Below are 18,436 nucleotides of genomic sequence, written 5' to 3'. Positions count from 1 at the left end.
GAAAGTGACAGGAGGTCACAAGTGGCAACCACACAATGACCTTGCTTAATGAGCACATCGCTGAGTGACAGAAATTTCTTCCCAATTGTCATTGTTAATCCAAGGCTACAGTACCTGTATATGTAGAATGAATAGAAAAAATATCACATGGCTTGAAATCCTTTATAACTCAGATAGGTTTTGAAATATCCTATGGTCTAGCTACAGTACTAGGTGTGTTCCCCCCCCCCTCCTTTTCTCTTGGCATATTCATACTGCTATGTCCATATCAGAAGCAATTTCTAACATTTGCTTTCCTCTTCTCCTCTTTCAGGAGCTGGAGGTGGAGCCTTTGCTGGAATCCCTGGTAGGTTGGATGCTTAAAAAAAAAGAAAGAAAGAAAGAAAGAAAGGGGGGCTGCATTTGTGCATGCATCACATACAGTACATCACCTGCTTCCAGGGTAGGTGAGGAAGAGACAGGTCTATCCTGGCTACAAAGTGCAGTAAGAAAATCTATTAGGTCATTGTTAGTTTGCGACCTTTCCCTTCTCAGACCTCCTCTTGATGTTACAGGACTTGGAGGAATTGGAGGTGGACAGCAACCAGGCCTACCTCTGGGTTATCCCATCAAGGCACCGAAACTCCCAGGTGATTCTTAATCCAGAATTTAACAAATTTCTTATCACATCCCTGAAACATTTGTCCAAATTATCTATATATACTGACTATATTGGAAGGAGATCCCTCCCTTCCTCCCCACCCCCTGTTTCTCTCTCAGTTTAAATAAGATTGCCAGCTGCAGTGGGATTCACTTACCTTCCTTACCAGTTCACAAATGTGCTCGCACGCACCACATTCTGCACATGCGCACTGCGCAGAAGGTCACACATTATGTCGGGGCAGGTGGGCAGAGCCTCCAGCAGCTGCTGCTACCGGTTCGCCCGAACCAGAGAGAACCGACTAAATGCCACCTCTGATTGCAAGCCAAAAATAAAGTTTGTTGTGTGAAACAATTGTGGCTTGTCAGTTATAAGTTTGCCCTAGCATAGTGGGCAACTCTGAGATGTGCGGACTTCAACTTCTCGAATTCCCCAGCCAGCCATGGCTGATTGTGGGATTCTGGGAGTTGAAGTCCACAGTTTTAGAATTGCAAGGTTGAGAAACACTCCTAGCAGTCCACAAAAACTGTATTTTATCCTAAATGGATCAGTGGTCTGTTTCAGTAACTACCAGCTTCCTTTGGGCATGTTCTGATCAAACGGTTCTCTTTCCAGGTAGTTATTATGGAAATCCTTATGGTGCTGGCAAGCTGACTTTTGGTGAGTCCTCTTGACATATCTTTCATTCTATAAATCCTTTGCTCAGTGGTTGTGCAGCCTGGGGTTTGATAGAAATGGGCACAGCTTGAGGCCTTAAATTAACTAAATTATCAACTGGATTCCAGATTGCACAAATCTGTCTTGTGTGCCGATTATGTCCTTTCCTGGACCAGGAGGCCTTGCTCATAGTCATTCACACTTTGGTCACTTCCAATTTGGAGTACTGCAACATGCTATATATCGGTCTATCCATGAAGTCCACCCAGAAAACTGGTCCAGGCATGAAATCCTCTTATTTTCACTACCGGTTCAGAACTTGGAGCGCGCATACACGTGCTTGCTTCGCTCGCACATGGCACTTTTGCGCATGCGCAGAACCTTCTGGGTTGATGACGTCTGGGCGGGTGGGCGGACAGGAGGAGCTTCCCATCGCCGCCACTACTGGTTTGCCCGAACCAGGGTGAACCAACAGAATATCACCTCTGAACTGGTCCAGAATGCAGCAATGTATACTGTGTTGAGTGTCCCTAGTTTCACTCATATTACACCCCTGTTGCGGGAGTTGTGCTGGGTCCCAGTTTTTTTCAGGATGCAGTTTAAGATGTTGGTTATTACTTTTTAAAGCCCCACATGGTGTGGGACCAGGTTATTTGCAGAACTGCCTCTCTCTGAGGATATGTGTCCATCCCAACAGAGCTGATGTGGTGGACATACTCCAGTTCTCTTGTATTAAACATTGCCATCTTATGGGACCTAGAAAATGTGCCTTTTCCATTGCCGCCTCTGCCTTAAGAACTGGTGGGCTTCCAGCAGGGGTGAAATTCAGGGAACCAGCAAATTCCACCTCTGGCTGGCCCCAGAGTAGGCTGGGAATGGAGATTTTGCAATATCTTTCCCCCAAGAAAGGGGAGGGAATGGGGATTTTGCAGTATCCTTCCCCTGCCACACCCACCAAGCCACACCCACAGAACCGGTAGTAAAAAAAAATGAATTTCACCACTGACCCCCTAGCCTTTCAGGGAGCCTTAAAACCTAATTCTTCCCCCCAGGAAGGGGCATTGGAATACGGTGAGGTCAAGACAGGACAATAATGTGGGTGCATCGGAGCTTTTTTTTTTTTCTGGTTCTGTTTCTATTATCATTAATTTGTTAGTTTTATATATTGTGTTATCAGTTGTAAGCCTCCCAGAGCTGTTTTTAAAATGGGCAACTATATAACCGTTTTAAATAAGGAATGAATAATGGACGAGGTGAGTGAACCATTTGAAAGGAAGGTTTGTGGCATCGGGCTTCACAGTAAGCCTGAAAATGTGAGCAAGTCTTCCTTACTGATTCCTGTCATTTGGTTTGAATCTCGTTTTAAGTCTCATGGCTTTGATTGGACTTGTGGTTTTGGATAGGAAGCCAAATTGAAAGTTATTTGCAAATCTTCTGAGCCTGCTGCCTATAGAATGACAAGCATAAGAGTGGAGTGAAATCGGATCTAGTTCCATAATTAGATGTAGAACAGCTTTCCCCCCATCCCGTACATTCCATCTGATTTGGGATTATACACATCTAATACTTACGGAAAGCACTGGCTTGGAGAAGCTTTAGAAGTATGAGGAATTAAGAGATCTCTGTCTCTCTAAATCTAAAAGACAAGAGGGATGAGTTAAAGGAAATGTAATCCCGCATACCAACACAGGGAGTCCTCAGGGTATGACCACAACTGAGCCTGAAATTGATGTGGCTAAGAAAAACATTTGTTAAGTGAGTTTGCCCCCATTTTATGACTTTTCTCACCTTGTTAGGTGACTCGTCGCATTTGTTAAGTTAGTGACGCGGTTGTTAAGTGAATCTCGATTCCCCCTTGACTTCGCTTGTTCGAAGATCACAAAAGCTGATCACATGACTCTGGGACACTCATGGTTGGCATCCTTCAGTCTCAAAAGACTATGGTATCGTTCTCTGGAAAGAGGTCCTAAAACAGCATCTGGTATGGCTAAAAAGGCCAATTTGGGAGTGGCAATCCCTTCCACACTGAGGGCAGATACATTCTGTCCCCTGCCCACCCCCAAATTTCGCTGGTTCCGGGACTGCCTGTTTACCTCAGCCTGCCGAACAAGCGTCTCTTTGAATTGGAGAAGGCCACGCTGCATCTTAAGTCTCCAAGGCTGAACGATCCTAGGTCAAGGTTCCCCAGCTGTTTATGTCCCTTCCCAAGGCCTTTCGTCATAAATGCAAACTACTTGCCAAGCATCTGAATTTTGATTAGGTGACCATGGGGATGTTGCAACGGTCGCATAGGTGAAAAACGGTCATGCATCACTTTTTTCAGTGCTGTTGTAACTTTGAACAGTCACTCAATGAAGTGTTGTAAGTTGAAGACTGTGTCACCTCCATCTTCCCCGAGTCTTTACGCCACCCAGGCTCGGGTCCATGCTGGGGCTCAGGACCCCAAACAGCACCCCAAAGCTGGTGAAGTATTTTAATAGAGATTTGGGTTGATGTCCCAGATGTGCCAACATGGCTCTCTTAATAAATTGAAACTTTGAGCAATACTTTGCCTTGGATTCTGATTTACTTTTGAATGCTATTTGGACAGACTACTTGTATTCCATGGCCAATAAAGAGAATAATAGGATGCCAGTAAAAAGCTTACCTTATTACAATGCTGCATTTTATTTAAAGCATGCATGGGACTATTTCTCTCCAATACTAAGGTCCTGGGTGTCGATTGGCGGGGCAGGGGGGTGACCTGCTTGAAGAGCAGAGGGAGGTGCTTTTACCAAGAAGAGCCCCAATGACTTCTTTTTCCTCCAATTTTCTTTACGTTTTGTATGAGGCCAAAATATGAATACCTGTTCTCATGCAGATTGTGTCTCCTCTATGTGGTTTTAGGCGGGGCAGGTGGTGCCTATGCTGGAGGACTTGGAGGAAAACCTGGCTATCCAACGGGTACAGGTAAAATGTCTTTGTGTGTTTGGCTGAAGGTCAGACAAGAGTGTTAGCAAAGCCCTTCCTGTCTTCAGGTCTTGCAACTCAGGGCAAATGTGGCATTTTGACACAGTGAGAGGATGCCAGGGGTTTGGGGAGCCTGTGGCTTCCCAGGTTTTGCTGAATGAGAGTGTTTTCCACCTTATCTGTAAAGGAATTTAAAGATGACCTTGGAAAGTATGAAACAATAGTTAAGGATGGACTTGGTGAAGCAATTTCACAGTCAAGAGATTGAAGCCAGCAGGAGAAAAAAAATCAGATGACTCTGTCTTGATTTTGTTTATCAGAAGACACAGGACAGAGAGGAACTGAGCAGTCCTTGGTCCTCTCTAAGCTTGATTGTTTTCTCACAGATGCTTCATTGCCAAACTAGTAATGCATCAGTGCTAGTAGGAAGGGTGGTTTGCTCTCATTTTACATCCTACTGACAGGGCACCAGACAGGGAAAGCCGCTAGAATGTAAAATGAAAGCAAAACCCTCCACACAGTTCTTCTGCTTTCTCCTGCAGGTGTAGGAGCTCAGGCCGCTGCTGCTAAGGCAGCCGCAAAATATGGTAAGTAACAAGCCAAAAAGAACCACCAGCATTTTTGCAGCACGTGCTCTAAATTCACCCTGCAGGATTTCCAGGTTGAATAAATACCGTATTTTTCAGAGTATAAGACATACCGGAGTATAAGACACACCAAGATTTTGAAGAGGCAATTAAAAAAAAGGTTTTTGCACTTTGCAGATCTCCTAAAAACGGCCCTGTTTTTCGCTCATTTATCCCCTCCCCAGCCCCCAGGAGCACTCTGGAAGCCTCCTAAAGGCTATGTACGGCCATTTTTGCAAAGGGGTCAGGGTTTTAGGAGGCCAAAAATGCTGTATTCAGTGTATAAGATGCACTCAGATTTTCACCGATTTTTTTGAGCAATAGCAATAGCAGTAGACTTATATACCGCTTCATAGGCCTTTCAGGCCTCTCTAAGCGGTTTACAGAGAGTCAGCATATTGCCCCCAACAATCTGGGTCCTCATTTTACCCACCTCGGAAGGATGGAAGGCTGAGTCAACCCTGAGCCGGTGAGATTTGAACCGCTGACCTGCTGATCTAGCAGTAGCCTGCAGTGCTGCATTTAACCACTGCGCCACCTTGGCTCTTGAGGGAAAAAGGTGCGTTCTTGTACTCCGAAAAATATGGTATTTAATGTTTTAGAACCTACGCAGCCGCTGCGGTCTCCAGGGCTCCTAATCATAATGGTTAAATTACAACTTTAAAAAAAAAACATGGCTAAATCTCAAATATCTGGAGGTGATCCCATGAAATCTCGTGAGACTTTAGCATTTTAAAATTATCTTTATTTTTTATTCTTGTGTGTTCTTACTTTCTTGAACCCACAATATCATACAAGAAGATCCACTACTAAACAGGTTACTGCACTTCCATCACCTAAAGGATATTTGCTCTAATTATTATTTTTGGGGGAACAAAGTGACTTAACAGTACTTTCTTATCTATGGAACCAATTTCATTGTATACATGATGTACAATGACAATAAAGGCCATACTACTATAGAAAAGGAGATGTTGCTTCTAAGGAATTCAATCCTGCAGAGAACCTTTTTTTCCCAGACTTTGAGAGCCACAGTAACTCAAGGTTGGGGATGGATTATGCTGGGATTAGAAATATTTGCCCTCCCTTCTGCTGGGAGTCAAAGTACAAGGAACCTTGCCCAATATGCATCCTTACTTTTCTCTCACAAGCTGCTGGACTTTTGCCTGGAGCGGGCGCTGGACTTTTGCCTGGAGCCGGGGGCGCCCTTGGCGGAGGAGGGTTGTTCCCTGGTGTTGCTGGAGGAGGACTAGGTAATTTCCTGTGTATTGGAACGATACATCAAATCTGCCTTGCTGGATCACTGCCTGAGAATGAGGGCAGTTCATTATGGGCTACCATGATGTCAATAGCAATAGCACTTAGACTTATATACCATTTTGCTGTGCTTTACAGCCCTCTCTAAGCGGTTTACAGAGTCAGCCTATTGCCCCCAGCAATCTGGCTCCTCGTTTAATCCACCTCAGAAGGACGGAAGGCTGAGTCAACCGTGAGCCTGGTGAGATTTGAACTGCCAAATTGCAGTCAGCCGGCAGTCGGCAGAAGTAGCCTGCAGTACTGCACTCCAACCACTGTTCCACTGTGGCTCATAAAATTAAGATGAATAAAATTAAGATCTATATAGCCTCTAACTACCAGAGGCCTATTCACTCCTAGATATTATGTCAGTTACAGAGAAGATGGCCGTGTCCAACTTTCATTATCCTTGGCACCTTGGCTGCCTCAGCAAAATTGGAAGGCCATTGCTTCTCTTTCCCCACCTAAAAAAGTAGAGGGCATCTGAACTAATCTAGTCATTAGGAGCTATAGTCACCTTGCTTTGAAGTTCCATCACAGAAGTAAATAGGCCCAGCTATATACTTGGAAGTTCAGAGCTCAGCAGAAAAACCCCGCACTCATAAACCTTGTGGGGGTTGAATCACGTGTGACTGAACGTGGGCACTCCTGAGACCCAAGATGATGTGATCAATGATTAGTGAAGCAGGTATTATAACTGAAACATAATGGAGATGTAGGAAGCAGGTGATAGGAGTAGGCCAGGCCTAGCACCTAGCTAGCTGCATCCTGCTAGGAGGGAAGTCCAAAATAATGTTTTGTGTGTTTGTGTCCCTGGGAGAGAAGCTAAATGGAGGTGACTGCAGATTATCAAAGAGGAGGTGAAGTGATAAAGAGGGGGACATATTAAACGTTAGCTCTCCCTCTGCATCCTATGACCCTTATGGTCAGTAGTGTATCAGGGGTGGGTTTCAACTGGTTCGCGGCGGTCCCCGCGAACCGGTTGGTCGGTGAACCCGGAAGTAAGTAACTTCCGGGAACGGCGAAGGGCCCACCCACCCACCCGCGTTCCTTACCCGGTTTTGACGAGTTCTGCGCTTCCACGCATGCGCAGGACGCATATAGCGCCTGCGCGATCCTCCAGGAGCAGCTGGAGCATCGCACAGATGCTAGTACGCATGCGTGCGCTGCGCGCGTGCACGAGGACGCCACCGGCCCCGTTCCAACCGAACCGGTTGGAACGGGGCGAGAAACCCACCCCTGTAGTGTATGGAGTACTGAAGAGCCTATATCATTTGGATTGGAGGTCCAACAAGACTTTGGGTACCTCTCTGTTTATATGGCTATGGGAAGATAAGCAGACTTAAGACTCATTTAGTCCAATTAAATGTGCTCCCCCACAACCATGCTACTTCAGCCATCACAGCCACGACTGTCTGAAATCCACTCCTCCTTGACCCAGATGTGGTAGGAACGTCTGTTCTTATTAACATCAGCACCTCAAAGGTAATAAGACAAGTATACTTCTGTCCTCTTTTTCTTTCCTTCAGGTGCCGGCGGAGCAGGAGTAGCGGCAGCAGTAGCTGCCAAAGTAGCAGCCAAAGCAGCAGCTTACGGTGAGTTGGTTCGTCTTCTTTAGATGAGCTTGAACTAGAACTGGAACCAAAGACGAAGTAAATTAACGAGGATAAAGAATGTACAGACTAAATTAAATAAGGCACCAAGAATCTTTTGTGGAATAACTTAGAATTGACAGAGACAAAGTTCTCCTTTGCTTTGAGCTTAATTTTGACTATCCATGTTGTTTTCTTGGAAACAGGATGAAACAGGATTTTTTCTTTATTTATTTTTCACATTTCTGAGCAGGCCATCTCCTTTTTACTTCCTAGCCTAATCTTCAACTTTGGGATTTCCTTGTGCTAGGCCAGGGGTGTCAAACTCAAGGCCCACAGGCCGGATCCACTCTGCAGGGTGCTTAGATCTGGCCCTTGGTGCTGCCCTGGAAACAGTGAAGGACCAGCCCACGGTGCCTCTGCCAGATAAAACAGCTCAGGAGGTTTGCACGCGGCTCTCCCAGGCTCCGTTTTCAGTCGCGATGGCCTCCTGCCATCCTCTGCCAGTGAAAACAGAGTCATCTACGTTATTTCTACTGTGGGCCGAATCCTATTTGAGATCGGCTGAGGTCAACCAAATGTTGCCATCTGCTTTAACAAAAACTGGCAGAAATGTGCCGCTTGGGCAGAGAAAATACGGGGAGGTACCTGATTCTTTTACGCCTGTTACTGTTCCTTTGTAGTCTGTTGACCTGATGCTCTGTGAATTGACTGTAACAAACATGCCTCCATGGAAGAGATGAGATGACAAATGGAGGAACTAGGCACAGAAAGAAGGAAATCTTCTTCCACCTTCAGCCCTTGCTTCTTCCTCAAAAATGTATCGTTGTTCTCCTTTTTAAGACACTGGAGAAACCATGTTAACTCTTCCAAACTTTCTATTTAGACTTAAAATCTAGCTAATCTCTCTTTTTCTCTCAGAGGGATTTGATTTGATATGATTGTTGGGTTTTGGTTACAAATTTTCCGTGTGGGACCAGGATGATGGTTGCTTCTTGTGTTCTTCAAAAAAAAAACATCTGGGAGATGAAGGGAAATCACATGAATAAAAAAAGTGTAGGATCAAATAGGATGGATTTGGAGCACCTCCTCTTTAGGTTCTAAATACTGCAACTTTCCCAGGTGCACCTGATCTGCTCTCCAGAGAGGCTTTAGGAATTGTAGTATTTTGCTTTCTACCACTTTTTCCTGGACTGTCTCAGCCTGCCATCTGTTTTTTATTGAAGAAGTGAGCTGGCAATGAAGGGATTTAAGGAAACCACAACACCGTCTGGTTTCACCAAGCAGGATAGTGAGATTATGTGCTATTTTCCAGTCCCTGAAGTGCTGCCCAAACATCCATCCCACATTAAAATCAAGGGGCAGGGGCACCAGCTCTGATGTGTTTTTCCTGTGGTGTGCCTCATCTGTGGCTTCTAGGCTCCAAGTAAAAGTCAGAAGCAAGTGTATGAGATGCGTTCTGAACTATCTTGAAATCCAACGCTTCAGCCTAGAAAGCCTTCCTTCCCTTCCCTGATTTTACTGCCTCTGCAGTTGCTGTTCTTATCAGGCAGGGGTGTCAAACTCAATTTCCTTGAGGGCTGCATCAGGGTTGTGTTTGACCTTGGAGGGCTGGGGTTGGCATGGCCACGATGGACGTGGCCCGCTCAATGTCACTCCTGTCAGGGGCGCTGGTGGTGTCCCGAGTGCTCTGCCTGTGAAACAGACTCCCGAGCTCCATTTTCACTGGCAGAGGTTGCAGGAAGCTATGGCAGCCGAAAACGGAGCTCGGGAGCCCATTTTTGCTGACAGAAGCACCGCAGGCCAGTCGCTGTTTCCAGGGCGGCCCCATGGGCCAGATTTAAGTACCCCGCGGGCCGGATCTGGATCCTGGGTCTTGAGTTTGGCACCCCTGTTATAAAGGATGAATAATTATAGGCTTGATTAGAGACACAAGTTGAATGTTCCAAGCACAGTGCACTTTTCTTCTTTTTTTTTTAACTGTATATAATTTTTTTCTTGAACATTGAAAAGAATAAAAACAAAATTACACTTTGAAAGACAGAAAAGTAAAGAAAAGCAAAAAATTAATGAAAAAATGCATAGAAAAGGGTTATAAAGGAGAAGCTTCCAATTTTAGGTTTTTAGGTTGGGTTATTAGCTTACAATACTGTACAACTTCCTTCTTTCTATAGTCTATCCTTTGGGGAAGGAAATGAAAGAATATGGACTTTAGTTACATGTTGGGGGAAAGGGTTTTTTTTTCCTAGTGAGAGATTTGCTGTTAGATAGATCCTGCTGCCAATTATGATAGCATCCTTGATTTCTCCATTGGATTTTGAGACATCGTTTTCATTTTTACAAGAAAGGCAGAAACATAATTTCCAGTGTAGACCTGAGAGAATGAAATAATGCTCATCTTTTGTTTCGTTAGCTTCCACACAGATTCACTGCATTTATTAATGTTTTTGGGGGTTTTTTTAACACATGAATCGTGATGAGTGTCAGAAAGACACTGGGAAAGTTTTTTTGTTGAAACCATTCATTGTATTAGTCAATGTATTACCCACGGTGAAAGTCTGGATTTTTCCATTGATTTCTATGGGCAGCCTTTGTTTCCCTTCAGAAGTGGAGGTGAGGCGTGGGTGGGATGGGTGAAATGTGTTGAAAGCAGAAGTTCACCTTGAACATCACTCTTTCCTTTTCCATGTCTATGACTCAGCCCCTGTCAGTGATAGAGCCATCCAGGAAAGAGGCTGCCATCTAGTGGATCATTCTGGCTACAACATTTTGCTTTTCTTTACTTTTCTGTCTTTCAAAGTGTAATTTTGTTTTTATTCTTTTCAATGTTTAAGAAAAAAATTATATACAGTTTAAAAAAAAGAGAAGTGCACTGTGCCTGGAACATTCAACTTGTGTCTCTAATCAAGCCTAGAAAATTCATCCTTTATAACAAGGGTGTTATAAGGCCCAGGATCCAGATCCGGCCCGCGGGGTACTTAAATCTGGCCCGTGGGGCCGCCCTGGAAACAGTGACTGGCCTGCGGATTCTTCTTAAAAGCCTCCAGTGATGGAGCACCGTAACCTCTGAGGAAAGCCATTCCGCTGGTTTATTGTTCTCACTGTCAGGAAATTTCTCCTTAGTTCCAGGTTGCTTCTCTCCTTGATTAGTTTCCATCCATTGTTTCTTGACCTGCCTTCAGGTGCTTTGGAAAATAGGTGGACCCTCTCTTCTTTGGGGCAGCTCCTCAGAGTAAAATAGAAGAAAATAGAATAGGTTTGTGGTGGTCACAGGGTAGCTTGAGGGTACAACAGACTTAGAGTTAGAATATGTTTATTGTCCCTTTAAATGTACACTAATCAGCATATATTAAAATGAAATTTCATTTTAATCTTAAAGGGCCATCTCCTCCAATATACACTACATAAACATGACAAAATTATGCATATACCCGCATATAGGTTCAGTACAATGATCAATGACTCCTCATATGTCAAGAACTATTGAGATGGCAGGTAGAAGGAGCATCACTGTTTAGCCTGTGACTCTAAGGAGCCTATATTCAGAGTGACTGATTCATAAATATTAAGATGGCATGATATTGGGAATGGCTAATTTAGAATTACAGGAAGATTCTCTTATGAGATTTACCTAGTTTCATCATCATCATTAGCTGCAGCAGCATCAATCATCACCATCCCAGATATTGTAGGAGGAGAGCCCCGTTACAAAAAAAAAGAAAAAAAAGAAGGAGTCATAGAGCATCTTTTTAACCAATAAATTGTATTAAAAATCACCAGCTTTTAATAAGCAGTGGCTTCCCGTCACAACAGACCTTCTTTGAAGCACAAAGGTTTCATCTCTGTACCTCTGGGGATTCAGCAGCAATGCTAGGTATTCATTCACAAAGCATTATATTTATTTTATGATTACATCCTCACCATCTCTGAATTAGGCAGTCGCGAAGGCTGCAATTACTGCTTATATTGCAGCAATAAATAAAATAATTACTATAAAATTAATATGATTGCATTCATAACAAGGGAAGTCCTTTCTAGGTAGGAGCACTTAGTGACTCTCCATCTCAGAACCTGAAGTAAATCGTGGTTGGCACTAACACGGGAAATCCCAGGACTGTGGTTAGGTTGTGAAGTTAAAAAAAAAAAAAGTTTCCTGCATGATGGCAGTGATAGTGACCACTTCCAGATAACGGCTAAGAAAATTTCACAAACATAACTACGACATCCTGCCTAAGCAGGGGGTTGGACTAGAAGACCTCCAAGGTCCCTTCCATATCTGCTATTGTATTGTATTGTATCATTAAAAATCAAGCTCAGCTGAAAGCATACTTTCTCATATTATTATTATTTCAATAATTATAGCATTACGGATGGGTGGTTCAGTGGTATAGGAGAGTGTTGCCGAACCTTTTTGGCACCGGTTGCCGGAATGGGAGCATGCGTATATGTGCCCATTCCAGAAACCAGAAGATCAGCTGGGAAGTGCGCATGCGTGTGCTGAGAAGATGATCTTCTGGTTTCTGGCGTGTACATGCATGATATTGCTGGTCTTCGTGCATGCATGCACACCAGAAATCAGAAGACCAGCTGGCTGGTGCACCGGAACCTGGAAGAGCAACGGGCAATGAATCACGTGCCCAGGGAGATGGCTCTGTGTGCCACTTCTGGCACGTGTGCCATAGGTTCGCCATCATGGGTATAGGTCTTAAACTGCCTGAACTGAAAAGTTGCCATTCTCCAGAAAAACAATGGTCATCGTTTCGAATTGTGCTTGGCACCATTCTTTTCATGGATGGTGATGATAATTACCTTCTTAGTTAGAAGCATCTATTACCACCATTTGATTCTTTTCTGGACATGAACAACTTAGTTACAGTAGTTCATGCTCTGGTGTCCTCATATGTTCAGGCTACTATAACGCAATCTTTGGAAGACATGAAGGACCAGGTTGGGGACAGATTCACCTGGAGAAAATATGGACACTCTGAGCTGACATTGATTTAATGGCACATAATCCCAACAATGCACTTAGGGCAAGCACAATTCCTACAATGTGACTGGAGTAGGATGTTGCAGCTGGATAGGGAGTGGAGCCACCTGGACACATACACGTTATTCTTTTGCTAAGCGTCTGCATGATATATATAAAGACCTTCAGTGTTACAGACCAGGATGATTACTATGTCTGAAAGGATAATGTGTTCATCTAAAGCAGGGGTGTCAAACTCAAGGCCCGGGGACCGGATCTGGCCCATGGGGTACTTAGATCTGGCCCCTGGGGCCATCTTGGAAACAGCAAAGGACCAGCCCGTTGTGCTTTTGCCAGCGAAAACAGGCTTCTGAGCTCCGTTTTCTGCTGCCACGGCCTCCTGCATCTCTCTGTGAAAACGGAGCTTGGGAGGGCCGCAAGCAGCCAGAGCATATGGTCCACCCCAGTTGCCCCCGACAGGAGTGACGTTGAGATGGCCATGCTGACACTGGCCACACCCACCCCAGCCCCCCCAAGCTCAAACACAACCCTGTTGCGGCCCTCAATAAAATCGAGTTTGACACCCCTTGTCTAAAGAATGGGTTCTTCTTCTAACATGCTTCTCACTGATAGCACTTTTAATTGTGGAACATTCTGCCTAAATGCTTCTCATCTTCTCAAAATAACAGCATAATATCTTCTTATGAGTATCCTATTATGATTTATGTTGATCTCTTATTTAGTACCCTAGCCTTCCACCCACAAATCCTTCCATTTCTCTGTGATTTGAGGACTGCAAAAACGAGTAAACTACCCATAGAGATTACCATTACCCTACTACCATTTCTCCCTCCCGCCTTTCATACCTGATTGTGTGTGTGTGTGTTTCTTTATTGTCCATCAATGGACGTTTCTGGGGGGAAAAAACCACTTTTCTGCAATTGTTTTCTGTTCTCTTCTGCTGTCCTAATAAATTAATGCTAATTATTGATCAGTATTTGACCCATGTTGGCCAACATTCAAGAGATTCATGGCTCCCTTCATCCAATTCCACCCTGTTTTGCTTGGTCCCTTTATGACTTTCTTTCTGTTTGCAGGTGGCAGAGGTGTCCCTGGAACTGGAGTGGGTGGTGGCGGCTATGGTCTTCCTGGAACTGGAGTTGGTGGTGTTGGTCTTCCTGGTGTTGGTGGACTTCCGGGAGTTGGAGTAGGCGGACTAGGAGGAGTTGGTGTGGGAGGTAAGTTGTTAAGAGGAAGAGGAGGGGAAGATGAAATCGCGGTTCGCTTCTGTATCCCAAATAGTCAATCCCATTTAGTCCAACATCTCTCAATTATAAATTTGTTCCCTGACTTCAAACGTATTAATATCTATTCACTGCTTTTAGGTGATATCGCCAAGCAGGGGTCCAATGGGCAAAACAGCAATAGCAATAGCGCTTAGACTTATATACCGCTTCATAGTGCTTTTACAGTCCTCTCTAAACAGTTTACAGAGTCAGCATATTGCCCCCAACAATCTGGGACCTCAGAAGGATGGAAGGCTGAGTCAACCTTGAGCCGGTCAGGATCGAACTGCGGGTTGTGGGCAGAGTTTGCCTGCAATATTCCATTCTAACCGCTGCACTACCCCGGCTAGTACTGAATACTAGCCGACACACATCCTGTGTAGCATGTGTGAACCGAGGGCAGGGACTATCTGCTCCAAAAATAGTATCAGCCTCAAACAACACCATGTAATCACCTGATTACTGATTCTGATTCTGGTAACTGGAGCAGAAACCTAATTTTAACATCCACACAGGAAGCAGAGCTGAACCCACCCGCCCGTTATATCTTCTCCCTCCAACCTGACTGGTGCGAAGACACATCCATGCTGCTTTAGTCCCTGCTCTTCACCTCTTCCAAAACAGTTTGGGATTGTTGTTTATCAGCTGGTCTTAAAAAGCTGAGAAAGAGCAAAAAAGCCCATCAGCCATCTAGGTTCTCTCTCCAGGTGCTGAGGAAGAGAGTGCAAAGAACATTGTTTGGCATCACAATGGCACTCCTTCTGGAGCAGTGGTGGGTTCCTACCAGCTCGGCCCGGTTTGGCCAAACCAGTAGTGGTTTAGCAGCCTGGGTTACTGGGAACCGGCAGCGACCCAGGCTTGCCACATCCTGAACCGGTAATCTGGGTGGCGGCGTAGGTAGCGCCATCTTTTTCGGTTCTGCAAATGCACACATCAAGCGCGGAGCGCACACACGAGTGAACAAACAGTAGTGCCTGCTGGAACCCACCCCTGTGCTGGAGTAATAAAAGTCCCTTCCCACATCCCCATACTTTGCGAAAGGGAAAAATAAAATAAAAAAAGTTAGATTCTGTCTTGCCCAGGAGCCCATTGAGTGGGAGAAAAAAAAAGAGCAAAACGGTTGAACTCTTAATCATTTGGACTTCCTTTTCCTGCATTGCTATAGGCAGATAAGAATTGAAAGCTATCAGAGGCAGAGCTGTGCAGTGTTTCAATCCAAAGCAGAACAGTCAGGCATCCTCAACTCCTTCCCTCAAATGCAGCTATTGTGTAAGTCCCCAAACTCCTTCAGCTCCTTGACCTCTTCGTGAAGTTTCAGGTTGTTTATTTACGCCTGGAGATTAATTACAGCATATGAAAATAATTTAAGAAATACTACTTTAACTAATACAGTAAGGGTTGCAAATTATCATCACACTTTTTCTGCTGTGGATGCTGCACAAATACTGCCCACCTCTATTTGGAAAGAACGCCAATGCTGTATTTTACAATAGGATCATCGGAGGTTGTGTGTCTTTGCCGATTTTATGCAAAAATACCTGAGCAATAGATACAAGAGCGGTGTTCTTAAACTGTTCGACCCAATTGCCAGGCTTTTTTCCAGTCTCAAATAGTGTCATTAGCAGCCCCGCTCCTAAAAAAAACAAACCCAGAAACTATATTTTACGCAATCAGGTATGCAGCAGTTTCCCAAATGGAGTTTTCCACTCAGAAACAAGCAAATTGCTCCATGAACCACAGTTATCTGCCCAGTTGAAAAACCACAGTATTAGAGGGATCTAAAACGAAGCTAGGGACGCGGTGGCTCAGTGGCTAAGAAAGTTGGCAGTTCGGCAATTCGAATCCCTAGTGCCATGTGATGGGGTGAGCTCCCATCACTCGCCCCAGCTTCTGCCAACCTAGCAGCTCGAAAGCATATAAAAATGCAGGTTCCACCACAAAACCGCGGACGACAAAATCGCGGTCGACGAAAGCGCGCATTTGACGTCATCACAGCGCGATGAAAACATCGTGCTGTGATCGAAAAATGTAAAAATAAAGCGAAAACCTTACCCTAACCCCCCCAAACCTAACCCTAAACCTAACCCTAAACCTAACCCTTAACCTAACGCTAAACCTAACGCTAACCTTTAACGTAACGCTAAACGTAACCCTAACGCTCTAACCCTAACCCTAACCCTAACCCTTACCTTTATGTGAATCGGCTTGCTTTAATTTTATTGTTATTTCAATTTTTAATTTTTTTTGTCGCGCTGTGATGACGTCAAATGCGCGCTTTCGTCGATGCGCTTTTGTGGACCGCGGTTTTGACGGGTCACGAAAATGCAAGTAGAAAAATAGGAGCCACCTTTGGTGGGAAGGTAACAGTGTTCTGTGCGCCTTCGGCGTTTAGTCATGCCGGCCACATGACCACAGAGACTTCTTCGGAGAGCGCTGGCTCTTCGGCTTTGAAACAGAGAGGAGCAGCGCCTCCTAGTGTTGGAAACGACTAGCACACATGTGCAAGAGGAACCTTTACTTTTACCTTTAAAATGAAGCTACTTTTTAAAAACAAACAAACACTGCAGATAGAAAACTTTGTTGACTCTAGTTCCTGAGTGGGAAGACAAGGTGAGGTGAAGAGTTTCCACAATTGGAAAATCTCCCGCTCATGCTTTAATAGTGGGCTGCAAAATGAAAGTCGGGTAGACCTGTGCTGTGAAGTGTGCTGCGGCTGAGTGTGAAATTAATTGGCTCAGCTGGCAAACCCAGCAGACTGCGTGGGAAGACCTTCCTCTCAATCCAGTTCTGGAGTGGTGGGAAATGAGGTTGAATAGAATTAAAAAATGTTGCGATAGGATGAATTGAGCGAGAGAGAGGGCATTCTGTTCCTACCCGTTCTTGTTTTCATGTTAAAATTACACCTCACTTATTTTCTGTATTATTCCATTTCCTTGCAATGCAGTCCCGGCAGCACTCCACCAGTAGTGAGATTCACTTATCTTCGCTACTGGTTTGCAAATGTGAGCGCGCATGTGCAGAAAGTCGCGCATTACATTGGGGCGGGGCGAGGGGCGGAGCCTCCAGCAGCTGCCACTACTAGTTCGCCCAAACCCACCACTGCACTCCACATTTTAAGATTAGTGTCTGATTTGCTTCCTGTTGGCGTCTCTGAAGCATATGCACTCACACACAAGTGCATGAAAGACACCTTTACCTCAGTCCCCGTGTGAGGTAACAGCAAATGAATCAGCCATGTTGGGAAAGGAGGAAATGAAAAACCACATTTTGGAGTGATCACATTTGTTGATTACCACAGCATATAGAATACATGCATGAAGCAGTGACTTTCTAGGAAAGAGTGAAATCGCATTCGAATGAAGTAAACAGTATACCTTTGAGAATCTGTATAGTCCTTGATTTACAACCACAACTGAGACCAAAATTGTTGCTAAACGAGACGTTTGTGAAGTGAGTTTTCGCCCCATTTTATGACCTTTCTTGCCACAGTTGTTAAGCAAATTGCTGCAATTGTTAAATTGGCCAGACAGTTGCTAAGTGAATCTGGCCACCCCATTGACTTTGCTTGTCAGAAGGTCAGAAAAGAGGATCACAGGACCCCCGGGATATCGCAACCGCCATAAAGATGAGTTCGTTGCCAAGCGTCTAAATTTAGATCAGGTCACCATGGGAATGTTGCAATGCTGTAAGTGTGAAAAACGGTCATAAGTCATTTCTTTCAATGCCGTTGCAACATCGAATGGTCATAAGTTGAAGACGACTTGTATTCCATGGCCAATGAAGAGAATACTAGGATGCCAGTAAAAAGCTTACCTTATTACAATGCTGCATTTCATTTAAAGCACGTATGGAACTTTTTCTCTCCAGTGCTAAGGTCCAGGTGCTCAGAAGGGAGACTATTTAGCAAAAGTGGGTTGCTGCCAGTTCAGCCCAGTTCAGCCGAACCGGTAGTAGAATTCAGGCCTGGGTCGCAGAACCGGCAGTGACTCAGGCCTAATACGCCCCTGAACCGGTTCTTCGGTGTCTTCGGCCATTGCCAGCATGGTCTGCGCATGCACAGAGCAATTTTAAGTCAAATTCACATGCGCAAGCAACGCACGGCCAGCGTGCGCAAGAGCGAAGCGCACACTCAGCGAACCGGTACTAACTGTTTCAGGAACCCACTCCTGCTATGTAGCCCCTTGGGAATCATCTGATGGTTATGGATGGCCAGAGCCGAAATGAGCAAGGGAGCTTCCTCTTTTGCCACCCGCTTCTTTTCACTGGACGTCTGTTAAAGAGATTTTTTTTTCTGGAGTTTCTGGAGATGAAGTAAAGAGCTGTGGTAGGGCGGTGGTTAGAATGTAGTATTGCAGGCTCACATTGCCAGGAGTTCGATTCCCTCAATCCTGGCCGGCTCAAAGGTTGACTCAGCCTTCCAT

The 18,436-nt window shown here is 44.8% G+C and overlaps 1 protein-coding gene across 5 annotated transcripts in view; it reads left to right on the top strand.

Moving 5' to 3' along the window:
* Positions 1–18,436, top strand: part of ELN (elastin) — a 108,389-nt gene that overhangs the window by 60,257 nt on the left and 29,696 nt on the right. For all 5 annotated transcript variants that reach the window (XM_032216305.1, XM_032216308.1, XM_032216306.1 and 2 more), the window contains exons 10-17: positions 314–346; positions 555–629; positions 1,256–1,300; positions 4,184–4,246; positions 4,789–4,833; positions 6,024–6,125; positions 7,698–7,763; positions 13,827–13,967. In XM_032216305.1, coding sequence (XP_032072196.1) covers positions 314–346; positions 555–629; positions 1,256–1,300; positions 4,184–4,246; positions 4,789–4,833; positions 6,024–6,125; positions 7,698–7,763; positions 13,827–13,967 — 570 coding nt within the window. The remainder of the gene's footprint in view (positions 1–313; positions 347–554; positions 630–1,255; positions 1,301–4,183; positions 4,247–4,788; positions 4,834–6,023; positions 6,126–7,697; positions 7,764–13,826; positions 13,968–18,436) is intronic.

The sequence above is a fragment of the Thamnophis elegans genome, chromosome 4 (genome assembly GCF_009769535.1).
Source record: "Thamnophis elegans isolate rThaEle1 chromosome 4, rThaEle1.pri, whole genome shotgun sequence".
Classification (NCBI taxonomy): domain Eukaryota; kingdom Metazoa; phylum Chordata; class Lepidosauria; order Squamata; family Colubridae; genus Thamnophis; species Thamnophis elegans.
This window is presented reverse-complemented; position numbering and strand designations above follow the sequence as displayed.